Source organism: Mytilus edulis, chromosome 11 (genome assembly GCF_963676685.1).
Source record: "Mytilus edulis chromosome 11, xbMytEdul2.2, whole genome shotgun sequence".
NCBI classification, from domain to species: Eukaryota; Metazoa; Mollusca; class Bivalvia; order Mytilida; family Mytilidae; genus Mytilus; species Mytilus edulis.
The window spans coordinates 24,605,245-24,621,733 of NC_092354.1; the positions used below are offsets into that span (position 1 = coordinate 24,605,245).

The window sequence follows — 16,489 nt, forward strand, 5'->3', positions numbered from 1 at the left end:
GTGGGAGGGGGATCCAACTGTTTGTACTCATTCAAAAGCATTTTCAAGATAGTTTTAGGTTTTATGTGAAATAAAAAAAAAGTTTTCAAGAATGTAAAGCTTTCACTACAATTTAAGAATTATCTGCTCTTGGTGAATTCATTTTGTCATCTTACCATGTAAATAAGTACATGTATAGTAAAACACCGCTTTATATCAATAAAAATACTTACACCAGCAGCTACCTTCTTTACATTCTACAGTCAAGGGCCTTTTGAAATCCCATTTTCACAATGATATTATAGTGAGTAGATTTACAAAACTACGTAAATGAGCTACATCCAGTCACCCAAAACATATCGATAGACTAATTACAGGATTACTCAAGTTGTAAATATGTGCTAAATTGGATATTGTATAGAAAGGTATATACTATGAAAATAAGAGCTTGGGGCATAGCCCCGCGCTCTAATTTTCATAGTATATACCTTTCTATACAATAACCGAGACATCTTCAAATTTTCGACTCCTATTTATCATCTTCTCGTGTCTTGTGTATTTACTCATATACATAATCGTATAATGCAGTGAAACGAAACTTGTTGATATTTTTTTTAAAGTAATGACACAAAAAACATGAAGTAATGCACTATCTTTGTTTTATTTAATTTCAAAATTGAATAATTTCTGCCTTTTCGATTTTCACTTTGCGATGTAAAACGAATTATGTTCTTGGTCAGATATTACTTTTGTCTATCAAATTCTTCCATAGAAATGATTCCATCTTTATCTTCGTCCATGATGGACCAATGATGAAGCACGGTCATGTTGTCCGTTATATGCATATGTTCCAAGGCTTTTTTGAACTCACACTCTTCCATAATGCCATTTCTTTGAAAAAAAGAGTTAACATATTTAAAAAAAAAAATAGATTCAATTATTGTGTAGAACATTGTCTGTTCATAATAAATAAATTGCATTGGAAATCCAAAAGGAGTTCCATTGCCAGGCATTATAGATGTGTTAAGTTACAATGTGAAAATAAATGATAAACCTGGGGAATTTATGTGATTTTTTAAGTCACTTATTTGATTGAAGAATACGTATAAAGATGACATAAATCTAATACTTAAAGTTTCGCTCTATTAATTCTAAATATGTGCTTTTTATAAAAGACCGTTATAGAACCTTTTTTTCAAAATGACTTATTGCACTATATTTTGAGAAATTATAGAAAAAATTATATAAAAAAAAAATGGAAAACAAAATAGAAGATATCCTACGAAAGCAAAAACACAAAACAACAAGAGTAGCAAACATCCTTAAGAAAATGTGTATAGTCAGCATGAACAAGTTGCATTTGTCATTTTGATCTCTTTTAAAAAAAGAGAAAAAATATTTTTTATTAGTTGCCTTCTTGTAACAAGATACATAACAAAAACAAGACTACATTAATTAAGCCGTTAGTTTTCTCGTTTGAATTGTTTTACATTGTCGTTTCGGGTCCTTTTGTAGCTGATTATGCGGTATGGGCTTTGCTCATTGTTGGAGGCCGAACGGGAATTTTAGGTTGTAAATGTCTGTCATTTTGGTCTCGTGTGAAGAGTTGTCTCATTGCATACCACATCTATTTTTTTTATATAACATGACTAAGGTGTCTTTGGAAGTGACAACCTAAGCTTACTTGATTTTTTGTGTTTTTCTTATCGCTCCAACTTGAATATAAACACGTGCTGCGACAACAAAATAGTGAGCCAAAAACTTGTGCACGTACATGAAAAATAAGAAAACCAATTTGATGATGCCTTACTACATGTATTTGGGGATGAAACCTAAATACTTCACCAATAGTCTAACAAAGTTTCAATGATAACCGACGACATAATCAAGAAAGTAATTATGTGTAAATGGTTATTAAAGGTACCAAGACTGGCATGTAATACGCCAGACGCGCGTTTCTTCTAAATAAGACTCATCAGTGACGCTTCCATCAAAATAGTTAAACAAACAAGTATAAAGTTGAAGAGCTCTGAGGACCCAAATTTTCCAAATGTTGTGCCAAATACGGCTAAGGTAGTCTATGCCTGAGATAAGAAAATCCTTAGTATTTCGATTAATTTATGCTTTTGTAAACAGTAAATTTATAAAAATGATATATAATTGATATGTATGTCAACACCGAAGTGCTGACAACTGGGATGATGATACCCTCGGTGACGAAACGTGCACCAGCAGTGGCATCTATCCAATGGAATGACTAGTTATCAATGGCACCAGGCTTATAATTTAACACGTGTAAATGATGTCCTACTAAAGACCAAAGTGTCTGATTAAGTTTCAATGATTTCCATCTAAATGACCAAAAGTCTTAAGTTTTGAAAGGTACCTACTACATCATCCAGTGTCTAATCGTTTTAGAATGATGCTTTACGACTTAACTTATTGTTTAATAGACTTTCAAAGATGTCCTACACTATAACATAGTGTCTAATAGCGTTTCAATTACCATCTACTGCATCTTTAAGTGTCTAATTGAGTTTCAATGATGTCCTTCTTCATGAACAAGCGTTTAATTGAGTTTCAATGATCACCTACTACATCATCAAGTGTTTAATTAATTTTCAATGATGTCCTACCATATAACCTAGTTATCTCATAGAGTTCCAATGATCACATACTACATCTTAAAGTGTATAGTTGAGGTTCAATGATGTCTTACTACATGAACAAGTATTTAATTCAGTTTCAATGATCACCTGCTTCATCATCAAGTGTTTAGTTGAGTTTCAATGATGTCCCATTATATAACCTAGTGTCTAATAGAGTTTCAATGATCACCTACTACATCTTTAAGTGTCTGATTGAGTTTAAATGATGTCCTACTATATAACCGGGTGTCTAATAGCGTTTCAATGATCACATACTACATCTTTAAGTTTTCTCAAATTAAAGAACGTTACAAAATGACACATTTTACATGGATTATACAGGAAAAAACACTATTTTTTTAAGTACAAACTAAACAAAATGACAAAATTGTTAAATAAATCAGGACAAGTTAGCTTTCAGACAATACTTTGAGAATATAAAAAGAAAAGATAGGGTCACCGTACGTTTTTTTTTCTTTTCTAAAATACAAAATAGGAAAATTCCATGTAGATTCCTTCAGAAAATTTACTTTTTTAGAGTTACCTCTCCTTTAAATGCAAATTTGGAAATATTTCAAAACAACAAAAAATAATCTAAACTTGTAAAAATATTAATATTTATAAGTTATATTTTTATAAATTGGATCTTTTAAATAAAAATTCACATTGAATATCTTGGGTTTCATTGATGTCACCCTACATATATAAAATGCAAATCGTGTTTCAAAGATGGCTTTTTTCATAGTCAAGTATCAAATCGAATTTCAATGATTTCCGACTTCATAAACAAGTGTCTTAACGAACTTTAATAATGTTCCACTACGTAACCACGTATAAATTCAAGATTCAATAAAGTCGTACTACATTGAAAGAAAAGATACCAGGATTAAATTTAAGTGTATACTCAAGTTGTAGTGGTGCCCTTTTAAACCACCATTTGTATATTATGGTTGTGAAGAATGTTTTACTTTATTGCCAAGACTAGAGACTTTCTTATTCTTTACTCAAAGCAATCTTTTACTGTGATTCATTATCATTCGTTGGATAGCAATGTTCGTGGTTTTCGTGGGTACAGGTGAACAACGAAGTTAAATGTTTCACGAAATACAAAGTTTCTATCAGTCGTATGCCGACTTTGGCAACACACGATATTACATATCCACGAAAAGGCAAATTTTCGGAATCCACGAAAATTGGTACCCACGAAAATATATGAATCGACCGTATTTAGACACATCTGTATGTAAAGGCATCATTCATATTAACCAAAGGATTGATTAAACAAGCGATAACGGACAGCAATTCAGAGTGAAATTTTATAGATATATATGGTAAGAAAGGTAAATGATTTTGTGACTTTTTTCCCTCATTATTCAGAAATCTAAGTTCCTTATACTCACTTGTTGATATCTAGTCCAATAAATGTAAGATAGGCAGAAATACCCGTAGTATCATTTGAAACATGACGGCGTTTTCGTTTGGCGTTATAACACCTGCATCCAGTTCCACGTTCAAAACAATGTTTTCCTCTTGGCTCTGTACGGCATTTACATCCACAACAGAATATGTTACATTTTTTAATCCCACAGCAAGGTGTTCCGGGCGTGCAATCCCTGCAATGATCTCTAAAAGGTTTGCGACAGCAATCCCCGCTGACGGTTTTCATGACAACTGACCAAATAACAACTAGAAGCGCCAACTGTAGAAGTTTCCTCTCAAGTAATGACATCTACAAAATACTTAAAATTAATAAACAGTTCGTATTTTTTTTTTTTTCAATTTTTATTTTGGTGACATCTGCCTTTTTCATTGCTATGTGTTGTTCACACATAATCTATTTAAACTAAAAGTTCCAAAGATTAAAGTTGAACCCATCTTATTGATAGTTCAATAAACGCTGTTATCCTTTCGTTAAAATACCACGGTTATGTTCCTGTTGTCTGAGCCATATCCAGTCATTTTTACCATTATGCAATAGGAAATTACGAATGCGGCTTACCGGAACACTTGATTTTAACCCTAAATTTGGCTAGTTTGTAATTCGAAATCTTAATGAAATAAAGTAATGACGTATGACTGTCAACTAAACGAATACACATCAGAGGTTAAAAGATATGTATTTAGTAGCCTGTGTCGTGCGGTGTTTGAAAATGGATAAAACTTATTCCGTTTACAACCTATACCATACCCAGGCAAAAACAATATACAGACACCATTAAAAGACATCTTTTAAATAACCAGTTCCGACATTAGAAAATGCACATATAAACTCGGGTTAGTTAAATATATTTGTGAGCTCTCAATCTGCTCAAAATATTGGTAGGTCATGGAGATATTTAATTATTCAAATTTGGCAGGAAAAAACCGACTCGGACCTTAACCTTATATTTGCATTGGTGTCCTGTGGGTCTCAACCTTCAATGAAAACCTGGTGAACATGTCCAAGATTAGAACAAATTACAAATATGCTGTTCCCTCATTAGAGAGGTAGAACGAGATGACGCAAAACATAAATCAATAGCTAAAAAGACACAGAATACCGCTGTTGTACTATGTGCTATGTATATGAGCTGATAGAAAAAAAATAATTAAGGTTATCAGAAGATGTGAAACATTTAAAAATGAATTATTGTGTTAATATTACATTGTGAACTCTCTATATATTTGTGTGTCAACATTATTGTGTCAGACCACCAATTACTTTCTCCAATTTAGAACTTAAAATTGCCCTTCCCTGACAAAATAGTGGTTTTGATGTCCTTGTTAACTTAAACTAACCAACACCTTTGCCGAAAGGAAATGTTTGGTAAAAGAGAAATATATTTGGACCATTTTGAGCCAAAAATTTACTTGTCTATGAGTTTGCATTAAAAATTGATGATTAATGCGCTCCATGGTATAATAAATTAAGATTTCCAGAAAACCAGGGGTAATTTTTAGACATGCAGAAAGTAACATGAACAATTCAGGATATACCTGGTTTCTATGAAGTTAAACCTAAAAATATTTAGAAAGCTGTGAAAATCGCAAAATTTGTTTGAACAGATAGGGATATTTAATAAGTCGTCTGACACCTTAAAGCAGAGCGTGAATATCTTTAACTCTCTCCTAGTTGACTAGTTCTATTTTCATTTAATAACACTTCGCTGATATATCTGCATGTTGAAGGGTTTTATGGTATCATCATCAAAGTAATACCTTGTCATAATTCTATGTTATAAGATAACAGACATGATAAAAACTTTAGTAAATTGACATAAAGAAAATATAAAAACATACTTTACTAAATTAATAATGTACTCACTGTAGTAGATCAAGAACGACGTTTTGAATAAAATTCCATCAGCTTTGTATTTATATTAGTATTTATTTCTTGTGACCTTTCAAGGTTAAAATGAACGCAATTCGTAATCACTTAATATTCCACAGGCAACGTTAAGAAAATAAAATATGCACATACACTTCCTTATCAGGATTAAAATTCATAAAAAAACGGGAGTTGATCGTTACAAGAATGTTAAGCACGTAATCAATCACAAGCATTTATTCCACGCTATTTTTTAAGTTCTTTGGTCCATTTAATTGTTTAACGTAGTGAAAGTTACATTGTAATTGTAATATTGATATTTTATTTTAGATAAATGCATTTTGTACACATGTGATGTCTCCTTTTTCGTTGACTTGTTCATCCCTTTTGTATTGTCTTGTGTATCTAACTAATGATGAAAATTGATTCAGAAATGAAAATAAAACTTTATTGATATGAAGTTTGTTGGTATGTCGTGAAAACAAAAGAAATATTATGTACCACATCAAATTCAAATAGTAATGCATTGTGTTTGAATTGCTCCAAAATTGAATACTTTCTGCCAGTGTAATTTTCATTTTTAATGATCAAAAGACATGTGTTCTGAGTAAACTATATTTTTACTCCGTCAAATTCTCCCAGAGCGAAAATTCAATCTTCATCTTCATCAATAATTGAACAAATGAAAAACACAATCAGGTTTTTAAATTAACTATTCATGATGTACTAGATATAATAATTGAGATTTATATACAGCATGAAGATTAAAAGTTTGGACAAATGTCTCTGTTTTTCATATATCGGTTCTTTTGATATGTTTTGTAATGTACATACCATATATATATATACTATTAGAACTATGTTGTTTTGTTTGAAGGGCATTGAAGTGTTTGTTTTATTCATTTTTGATGAACTTACTCTTTTGTCCAGTTTGAGATACACATTTTATTTTAAATACATCAAGAATTGCTTGAATTTATTTTGAAATTTCATTGCGTTCTGTTAACTTTCAAGTGCCAGATCTTGTCAGTAATATTTCTTGGTTAGATAATTTGAATAAATAAGATTTTTACAGTCTGCCTGGTTTTCAATAGATAGTGGTGACACATGAAATATGGTGATTATAATTCTTTAATCAGGTTTTGGACACATCCACATTTTTTGGTGCAAGTTTAATATGACTGCATAAATCCACAAGAAGTAGGGCATACTGCAAAGGTGCAGTGCAATATTCAAGGTTTTCTAGTCATTCTCTGTAAGTTTCAGAAAAATACAATTTTTTTCTAGAAAATGTTATGTTCTGAAAAATGGTAAGACTGTGCTTATAAATATTTTGTTTGTGATGTATATATATTTTTAACCTTGTTATAGAATTTTAATGATTCAAATACTTGCATAACACGCATAAACCTGTGATGGTCATGATCTCATGTTGCTGATAAGCATGATAAGGTAACTGATTGCAAGCTATGTGGCTAATGCATTCAGTTTGGTTTTTGTTACTCTGAATGATTTTATATTTCCATTTTTTAGTGGTTAACTGTATATATTTCTTTACATTGTTAGTTTTTATTAGTTTAGTTGTTAACTTCATATTTTACATTGTTAGTTTTTTTGTTGAGTTGGTAAATAAAGGAAGTAGCCAAGTTTGTTTCCATCATTTTCTATTAATAATAATATTTTTTTTGTACTTCTATAAGATATCAGTTAGACTTTTATATTTCACAATATAGTTATTAAACGTTTTTTGTATAAAATATCTGAAAAGGTCGTCTCTCTTAATTTAGACACAAAAAAAATCTCCCTATTTATCCACAACATAGAAATTGAAAATTATTTAACATCGTTTCTACAAATTTATAGTTTGGAACTTAAAAATATAATGTTGTATTATTTCTCCTTTTTCTTTAAACTTTCTTTAATAGAATGTGTGTTCAATGTCTTTTAAATATTGATATCAATTTTATACAACAATGGACGCTTTATCATAATTATTGATTTTAAGACTACATAATAGAATAATTTTTTAAGATATATTGAGTTTTGTATTTATTACCAAAATTGGCTTTCAGTAATCAAACGCAATCAGTAATAGCCTTATATAGTATAAAATCTTCACACAAACAAGATTGATTGATTGTTGGTTGCTTAACGTCCAGTGGCAAATATTTCATGCATATTCAGGACGAGAACAAGTTCACAATAAATACAATATGTAGGTTGTTGTAATAGAGGCCATCTAGGATGATAGTCGGGGAAATGTGGACTGCCACTGGAAAATGAGGGTATATTGGATAGGGACAGAAATTTTGCCTTGCAACAGGCCACCTACGGACCCCTCAAAGAGTTGTTGCAAGGGTTCTTAACGTGCAAACAGCGTGGCACTCTCTTTACACGAGGCATCGGATTTAACGTCCCCTTCTGACGGACGTGACTGCGAACTTGATACATCCCGCACAGCCAAACGGACGCCCCACTTCGGCAAGCGTTTTACTGCCGGTCGGGAGAAGACCAAGTGACCATATTTCTATACCCCAGTCACCCTTGGGGATTACACACACAATCAAGAACAAGCTGTCTATTCCAGCAACTTCAAAACACCTTCCATGTAAAATAAAAGTCCTAGAAAGAGATATGTCCGTAATCGAAAGATTAAGTTTTGAAAATTATGTTGTTATGTATAAGGTGTATTGGCAAAAATGAAGTGATTATATAAAAAGAAGATGTGGTATGATTGTCAATGAGACAACTCTCCACAATAGACCAAAAGGACAGAAATTAACAATTATAAGGAGCCATGCAGTCTTCAACAATGAGCAAAGACAATTTTTTGGGGATTCTCTGCAAGATTATTCATTACCACTCAATAGAATTATAACATGTTTTGGATAATTCTTGCAGTCAGTCATTTGGAAATTGCACATTTCCCTATAGTCATTGAAATCAGCCATGAATGTGCTGACTCCCGGATTGTTTTGCGTATCCGCACTGTTTGGTTTTTTATTAGTCGATATGTATTGATTTTTTATTTCCGCCAAATGTGTTTCTAAAGTTTCACTACAGAAATTCATTTTATTTCCTTTATAATGGTGCTGATACCACAGAGTAAGTTTTTATTACTTGTATTATGAACTTTGCTGATCACCGGATAAGTGATCTTTCTGTAATTTTTGTTTTTTTTGTGTGAAGTGGTGAATTGTGTGCATTTTGACCGGTATTTGTTTACATCCTTGTAACTCCCGTTAACTGCTTATTTTGAGTATTCATGTATAAGTTAAGATAATTAAACTATCTGGTCTAACTTTGCCCATTAAATTTTTGATTTTAAATCTGCATTACTCAGTTTGTTTGAAGAAACTATTTCTATGGAACGCCATTTGTGTCATTTAATGAACGTACAGTTTTTTACATTTTTTACTTCACCTTGATTAGAATAGATTTATATCATAAATGTTTGTGTGTATGAAGATATCTTTTGTTTGTAAGGTTTTATAAATGTTTATCTACATGTAGGTAACTGTTGGATCATTCACATGCAGTTTTCTATGGTTTACAAGTGATGGCTATCAGTTAGTGACATAATTGTAATTTTTAGGTAACACTTTGCCATTGTTTTGCAAACATGGTAATTTGTTTTATTTTGTATCTTTTCAGTTTTGTACCCTCCCCGGAGGTTTTGTGTATGAATAAAGACATAATTTACGATATTGGATTTGTCTTCCTTAAGACTGCACAGTACAAAATCTGCGACAATCAGCTAGACAACCAGTCATGAGTTCAGATCCAGGATCTTTAATGGCTTTTCAAGGAGAAAGGAAATTGAACCCAAAAGGCCAAAAACAATACACATTACAGACAGAAAAATATTTAGACAAACTACGGAAACTTAAGCGGCACATCGATTCATATATATTCAGCATAGATGATAACCACTTGCCTGATCAACAACAAGTGAGGCAAATTCGTCAGGATGTTATAGACAGATTTTACGCCTTCACACAGGAATCTACTCGCTTCATATTGTTACTTCAAGGTACACGCACAAATGAGAGCAATTAGGAAGAGTTTTCACCGTCTTATTGTGCAATCATTGAAAAGTAAAGTGGACAATTTCATTGCTATTATTGACGAACATTTACATAATCCAAATGTTAGCAAAAAAGAAAAGAAAAATAGTGTTAAGTCGAATCCTCAATTAGCATCAGCTATGAAGTTAGCGAAGCAAGCCAGTGTGAAATCTAGTCCAACAGTCAAAAAAGAAAGAAAAAGTAGTGTCAAGTCTTATCGTGTTTCGAAGAAGTCTGATTTAGATTATCATAGTACTAAAACAAGGCGAAGTTCACTAGAATCTTTCACTTCACATGCATCGGAAATGCTTGTAAAGGAACAAGTAAAGTTAGAAGCTGCAAAGGTGCGGTTAAAATATACTGAACAAGAGCAAGAGCTAACACGTCAAAAAGCTGCTCTCGATGCAAACTTGGAAAAGCTTGTAAGGGAACGTGAGGTTGACGAAGCAGAGTCAAAGGTTCGAACTATTCAGGAGGCATTGCAAGGTAGTGGCGAGGACAGTTCAACAGAGAATTCTGATGTCAATGATGATTTTGTGTTTGATAGAACTGAACAATTTGTAATTCAAGATTCTTATGAACGTTTAAGTGGAAAAGATAAAATACTCGATACTGACAGCAAACTCAATGACGTGACAATTATTCAAACAGTTGCTGACGTGCATGCAACTCACGATGATTGTAACAACAACAAAGTCAACAAAATTGTTCAAGATATCAAACCTGTTCCAACTATCAATGTTGTCAAGTCAGGTCAAATGATGAAAACCGGACCAGAGCTAACTAAGAAGAATGTTCAAAATGTGCATTATGGTAAAATTATCGACACTGTGCAAGAAACAAATCACGACAAGACTTTGAATGCAGAAGCACCTGTCTTCCGTCTACAAAAGAAGTAAACATGTGTGATGAATTTTCACGATTTATGGTTAGAAAGGAGCTCGTGTTTTCACGTCTGACAAAGTATGACGATCAACCTGATATGTACATTGCATGGAAATCAATGTTCGAAAACATAGCCCATGAGTTGAGGCTTACAGCAGCAGAGGAGTGGACCTCTTAGTGAAATGGCTTGGACCGACATCGTCCAAACAAGCTCTTAGAATTCGCTCTGCTAATGCTGACAATCCAGAGAAATGTCGCGATCGTATATGGGAAAGACTTGAGGATCGATTTGGTCGACCAGAAATGGTGGAAGATACCATCAAACGTAAAATTGCATCAGTTACTAAACTAACAACTTAGGACTACCGACCACTATTCGACCTGTCAGATATTGTAGAGGAGATAAGTTCTATCATGGATAGTGTACGTTATCATTCAGTATTTTCACACTTCAACTCATCGTCAGGAGTCAATCAAATTGTGTTAAAACTTCCTTATAACTTACAAGAAAAATGGACTCAGGAAGCTAACAGATATAAAACAAGGAATGATGTCATGTATCCTCCATTCAGTGTTTTTTCCAACTTCATCTCCAACATGGCAAAATTTAGGAATGATCCTAGTTTTCAATATGAGTCTTCTGCAGAACCGAACAGTCAGCAGAGGCCCCGTAAAACTGGTGACTCTCCAGTTCATGTGTCTACCAGGATAACGCAATCGGAGGACCTTCATAATGGTCCAAAAATTAACTCTTCATCTCATCAAAATCCGGAGAGTCACCTAGTTGATTCATTATTTTGTCCAATTCATGGAACAAGCCATACCCTAAACATGTGTCGTGGATTCCGTTTGAAACCAATTTCTGAGAGAAAAGACTTTCTAAAAAAAATGGACTTTGCTACCGGTGTTGTGGACCAAAAAAGCATTTGAGCAAAAATTGTACAGAAACCGTAAAATGTATCATATGCAAAAGCAATCGACACCCATCAGCATTACACATTGACGTGTCAAAGTCTCATGATTCTTTAGATACCGGTAAGTCCCACGGAGGGGAGGAAACTGTGGAAAATAAGTGTACTCAGGTATGCGGAACGAACATTGGAACAAGTAAATCTTGTGCTAAAATCATACTTGTTAATGTCTTCCCAAAAGACAACCCGACCAATGTACGACAGGTTTACTGTTTAATAGATGATCAAAGTAATAGGTCACTTGCCACTGCGAAATTCTTCGATGAGTTTGAAGAAAACGGTAAAAACTCAGAATATGTGTTATCGACTTGCTCTGGTCAATTTACTGCCTCAGGTCGTCGAGCTATGAACTATATCGTTGAGAGTGTCAACCATGAAAATCAATTGTTACTCCCTGAAATCATAGAATGTCAAGAGATACCGAACAACAGGCACGAAATACCGTCACAAGAGTTATCTAGAAAATTTGATCATTTGAAAGATATTGCTCAGTTTATACAGCCAATTCAGTCCGACCTTAGCATATAACTTTTGATCGGCAGAGATTTATTATCTTCGCATTGTGTTAGATCATCGCATTGGGAAAGATGGACTTCCGTATGCGCATAAACTCCCACTAGGATGGGTGATACTTGGAGAAACATGCCTTGGTAAAGTGCATTACCCTGACATCGTCCATGTCCACAAGACACACGTATTAAAAGATGGAAGAGCTACATTCTTTAAGCCTTGTGAGTATGAGTTGAAATTGAAATCAGATGTCATATTTACGAAGACGCCGTATGATGAAAACATTGGCTTAGCAGTTGAGGACAAGGGTTTTCTTGACATTATGGATGCTAATTTTGAACAAGATAAAAACGGTCAATGGACAGTTCCGCTGCCCTTTAAGGTTAACAGACAACCTTTACAGAGCAATCATGGTCTTGCACTCAAACGAGCCAAATCATTTGACTATTCTCTCTCAAAAGATGAAAGAAAAGCAAAGCACGTGACCGACTTCATGCAAAGGATGATAGATAACAATCATGCTGAGGAGGCTCCTACTCTTAAAAGTGGAAAAGAACACTGGTATTTACCAATTTTTGGGATAAATCACCCACGTAAGCCTGATAGCATCCGCCTTGTATTTGATAGTAGTGCGAAATTTGAGAACCAGTCGCTCAATGATGTGCTATTGAAAGGTCCTGATCTTACCAATAAATTATTGGGAATTTTACTCAACTTCAGGAAGGAAACGATTGCAATTACATGTGATGTCGAACAGATGTTTTACAATTTTAAAGTCCGTGAAGACCATAGAGACTTTTTACGATTCTTGTGGTATAAACAGAATGATTTGTCAAAACCACTTACTGATTTTAGAATGAATGTGCATGTATTTGGGAACCGCCCATCTCCTGCCATAGCAACCTACGGTTTCCGTAAAACTGTCGAAAATAAAGATCATGGTGTAAGAGATTTTGTGAACGATCATTTCTATGTAGATGATGGACTGATATCATGTCAAAATATTAGTGAAGCTGTTAGTCTTATCAAGCGAACTCAGTCAGCTTTATGGGATCGTGGAAAGATGCGTCTCCACAAAATCACGTCAAATAGCACAGAACTTCTCGAACAATTTATCATGACATAAATGATTGTGTTTATTTTCACACGGCCTGGGTCGTTGCTTACACTTGGGACAACATATAACGATTCAGTCAATGTGAAAATGGCTTGCATGAATCTTAAATAAATCATGATAATATAGGTTATGTCTGTGTCGTTATTTACGTGACAATAAGTGAATGACAAAAATAATTGTGTTTATTTTCACACAGCCTGGGTCGTTGCTTACACTTGGGACAATATATAACGATTCAGTCAATGTGAAAATGGCTTGCATGAATCTTATTAAAATAAAACATGATAATATACATTTAGGCTATGATGTGTCGTTATTTACGTGACGATAAGTGAATGACAAAAATGATTGTGTTTATTTTCACACGGCCTGGGTCGTTGCTTACACTTGGGACAACATTCTTATTTAACGATTCAGGCAATGAATCTTAAATAAAACATGATAATATAGGGTATGTAATGTAAATTTACCAAACTTCTGGAAATATAAACGGAAGAGGAAGTTGTCTATGAATAAAAGCCGGGGTGATGACGGACACATATCAGGACTTCTATTTTTTCCGTTTTTCTCCCAAAATAACCGAAACTGAATAATCATAAGAATGGATGACAAATGCAACTATGCATGGTACCTACAGGACATACAGTCACAATGATCAATTTATTGTGGAAGGAGGAGAAGCGACACCAAAAATGAGGTCTTCTCGTTTAATAGTATAGATGTTTTTTTTTCGATGTTCATGCATTCATTTTAAATTTATGTTTTAATCAATTATAATTACCTGTAACATATTTTCTTGGAGAGCTGCTAACCACCATTCCCCTACTTCTTGTTCAATTGCTGAAAATGAAGTTGACGAGAGTCCTGGTGAATTCATCGTCCCCATGATTTCATTTAAGTGAGACGGTCCATTTCCAGTGGCAATACTTCCCCACACAGCTCTCACGTTTACATCAAACCTTTTACTTTCTGGCAATGATGGGCTAGTGCAGAATTTAAATTGTTTATGACATCCTTCACACTGAGCACAAAGAACGGTTGCAAGTCCTAATTTCCTTTCCTCGCTTACAAGTTTTATTGGTGATTGGTTTTTAGAACTTAGCTCTATTGCTGAAGGACACAGACATACGTGCATAGTTATTTCACTGACATGTCCTTGTAATGAGTCCAAATTCACAAATCTATAACCTTGTGGGCTTAAATTATGCATTTTTCTTTCTCAGATTTAAGAGATAACTGTATTGTATTTGAAGCTTTAAGGACGTCCATCGGTAGTTTTACTGTCGCAAATTTAGTTTACCTGGCGACGCGGAGCGGAGACAGGTAAACGGGTATTTGCGACAGTAAAACTACCGATGGGCGTCCGCAAAGCTTCAAATACAATACAGTTATCTCTATTCTAAAGCAAAACAAGTTTATAATTAAATTTCAATCATTATTTCGGTGTAAAATGTTCATTAAAGAAAATTCCGCGAAAAGATGTTATGTTCTTTGGTCCCTACAATAGGTGACGTCATAGGTATGCTTCCGGCGTCAAACATAAACACCGGGCGTTTTCTGGCTTCTGTGCCGCTTCAGAATGTAATAAAATTTGACAAAAAGAAGATTTTTAGGCGCAACAAGTGAGTTTTTTGTTTATTATTGTAGAAATAACATGTCAATACATTCCGAAATTCAAAATGTCGGCTTCCTTAGTTACAGACAAGGAGATACAGAATTTTACGCTTGCTGTTATCCAATCAGAACAATTGTTGCAAAATAATTGCATTAGAATTTCAGTTTTAATCCATTTTCTAATAGTTCGGAAGTGAAAAATTTATGGCATTCTTTGGTGTTTTTTTTTTTCTTACTTATTGTTGTCTGTTTGATTCTCTTTAAAACAAGGGACAGCGGCAGAGACTTCCGCTTAATCCTTTTTCTCCTAATTATGAAATTAACAGTTGGTCTTCCACATCTTATACTTGTTCTTTTGCCCTTTGCTGGTCCAGAGCCAAGTCCAAATGTTTTCGACGTTTTCCTTTTACTACCCATTATTATCAAAATGCTTGCTATGACTCTACTTAACTAGTACTGATGTCAATGTCAAGCGTCCATATTTTTTATGTCTCGAGCAGTATGTTTTAATTTTTACTAAAATTTATTCACTTACCTTCAAATTATATTACTTTGTTATACTTAAATATAAGTTCGGTTAAAAACAGAAAAAAAAAGAAAATTATTCATGTTTTTTGCCAATGTTTACAAGCAGCGTGATGGCGCTGGGGTATGGGATCACTTACTTGAGTGTCGATTTACGATATAAGGACAATTACGATCACATTAGTAATTATTAAATAATCTTTGTTTTTGGTATTAATGTTTTGATACTCATCGTTCTCACCTTTTTATGGAAAGGACTCTTCAAATCGGCAACTTTTCATCTGTTGGATCAAAAGATCAGCCCATTCACATCAAACCGGAAGTTGTTTCGAATCATAAAACAACTCTTTGGTTTCGAATTGCAGTACTAATTCTACCCGATTTTACGTTTAATTTGAATATCCGTCATTTATATAATAAAAACAAGATATTATGTAGTTTTAATTTTAAAATGCATCTAAATATATAATATTAATATTTGGCGGACGAATCATTGCCGCTGACTCTCTACTTTCACTTTGAGGAGGAGGATGACAGCTAATTTTTTGAAGTATTTTAAACGAAAAGCGTCGTGATATTTAACAAAAGCAGCATGATAGTAAGAGACTGAAGTGACATAAATAAGGCACTATCAGGTTATTTGAAATAGCTCCCCTCGATCTCACTCAAAATGAAATAAAAAAAACGAACCCCAAAAACAAAAAATGGCGGGACATAAACGATAAAGGTGATGACGAAACTTGGCCGTTGTGTTTCTCTGGCAATCAACATATACACAATTGCATATGGGTGCACTGCGAGACAATATGAAGAATAGATTAGCATATGATTTGTTGAATTCCATTAAGTAATAAATTAATGGGACT

At 33.6% G+C, this 16,489-nt stretch overlaps 1 protein-coding gene and 1 long non-coding RNA gene across 3 annotated transcripts; one reads left to right on the plus strand and one right to left on the minus strand.

Annotated features, from left to right (window-relative positions):
- Window positions 1-621: 621 nt before the first annotated feature.
- LOC139495395 (uncharacterized) lies at window positions 622-6,052 on the minus strand. Of its 2 annotated transcripts, none has more exons than XR_011657323.1 (3): window positions 5,932-6,052; window positions 4,028-4,356; window positions 622-870 (listed from the first exon to the last, which is right to left on the minus strand). It is a non-coding gene; the product is annotated as an uncharacterized lncRNA (long non-coding RNA). The 2 variants fall into 2 exon arrangements; XR_011657322.1 differs by having other exon boundaries at window positions 5,907-5,956.
- A 6,637-nt stretch (window positions 6,053-12,689) lies between these two features.
- Window positions 12,690-13,493, plus strand: LOC139494105 (uncharacterized). The gene has a single exon (XM_071282280.1). The coding sequence runs from the start codon at window positions 12,690-12,692 to the stop codon at window positions 13,491-13,493; it is 804 nt and encodes a 267-aa protein (XP_071138381.1).
- Window positions 13,494-16,489: the final 2,996 nt, after the last annotated feature.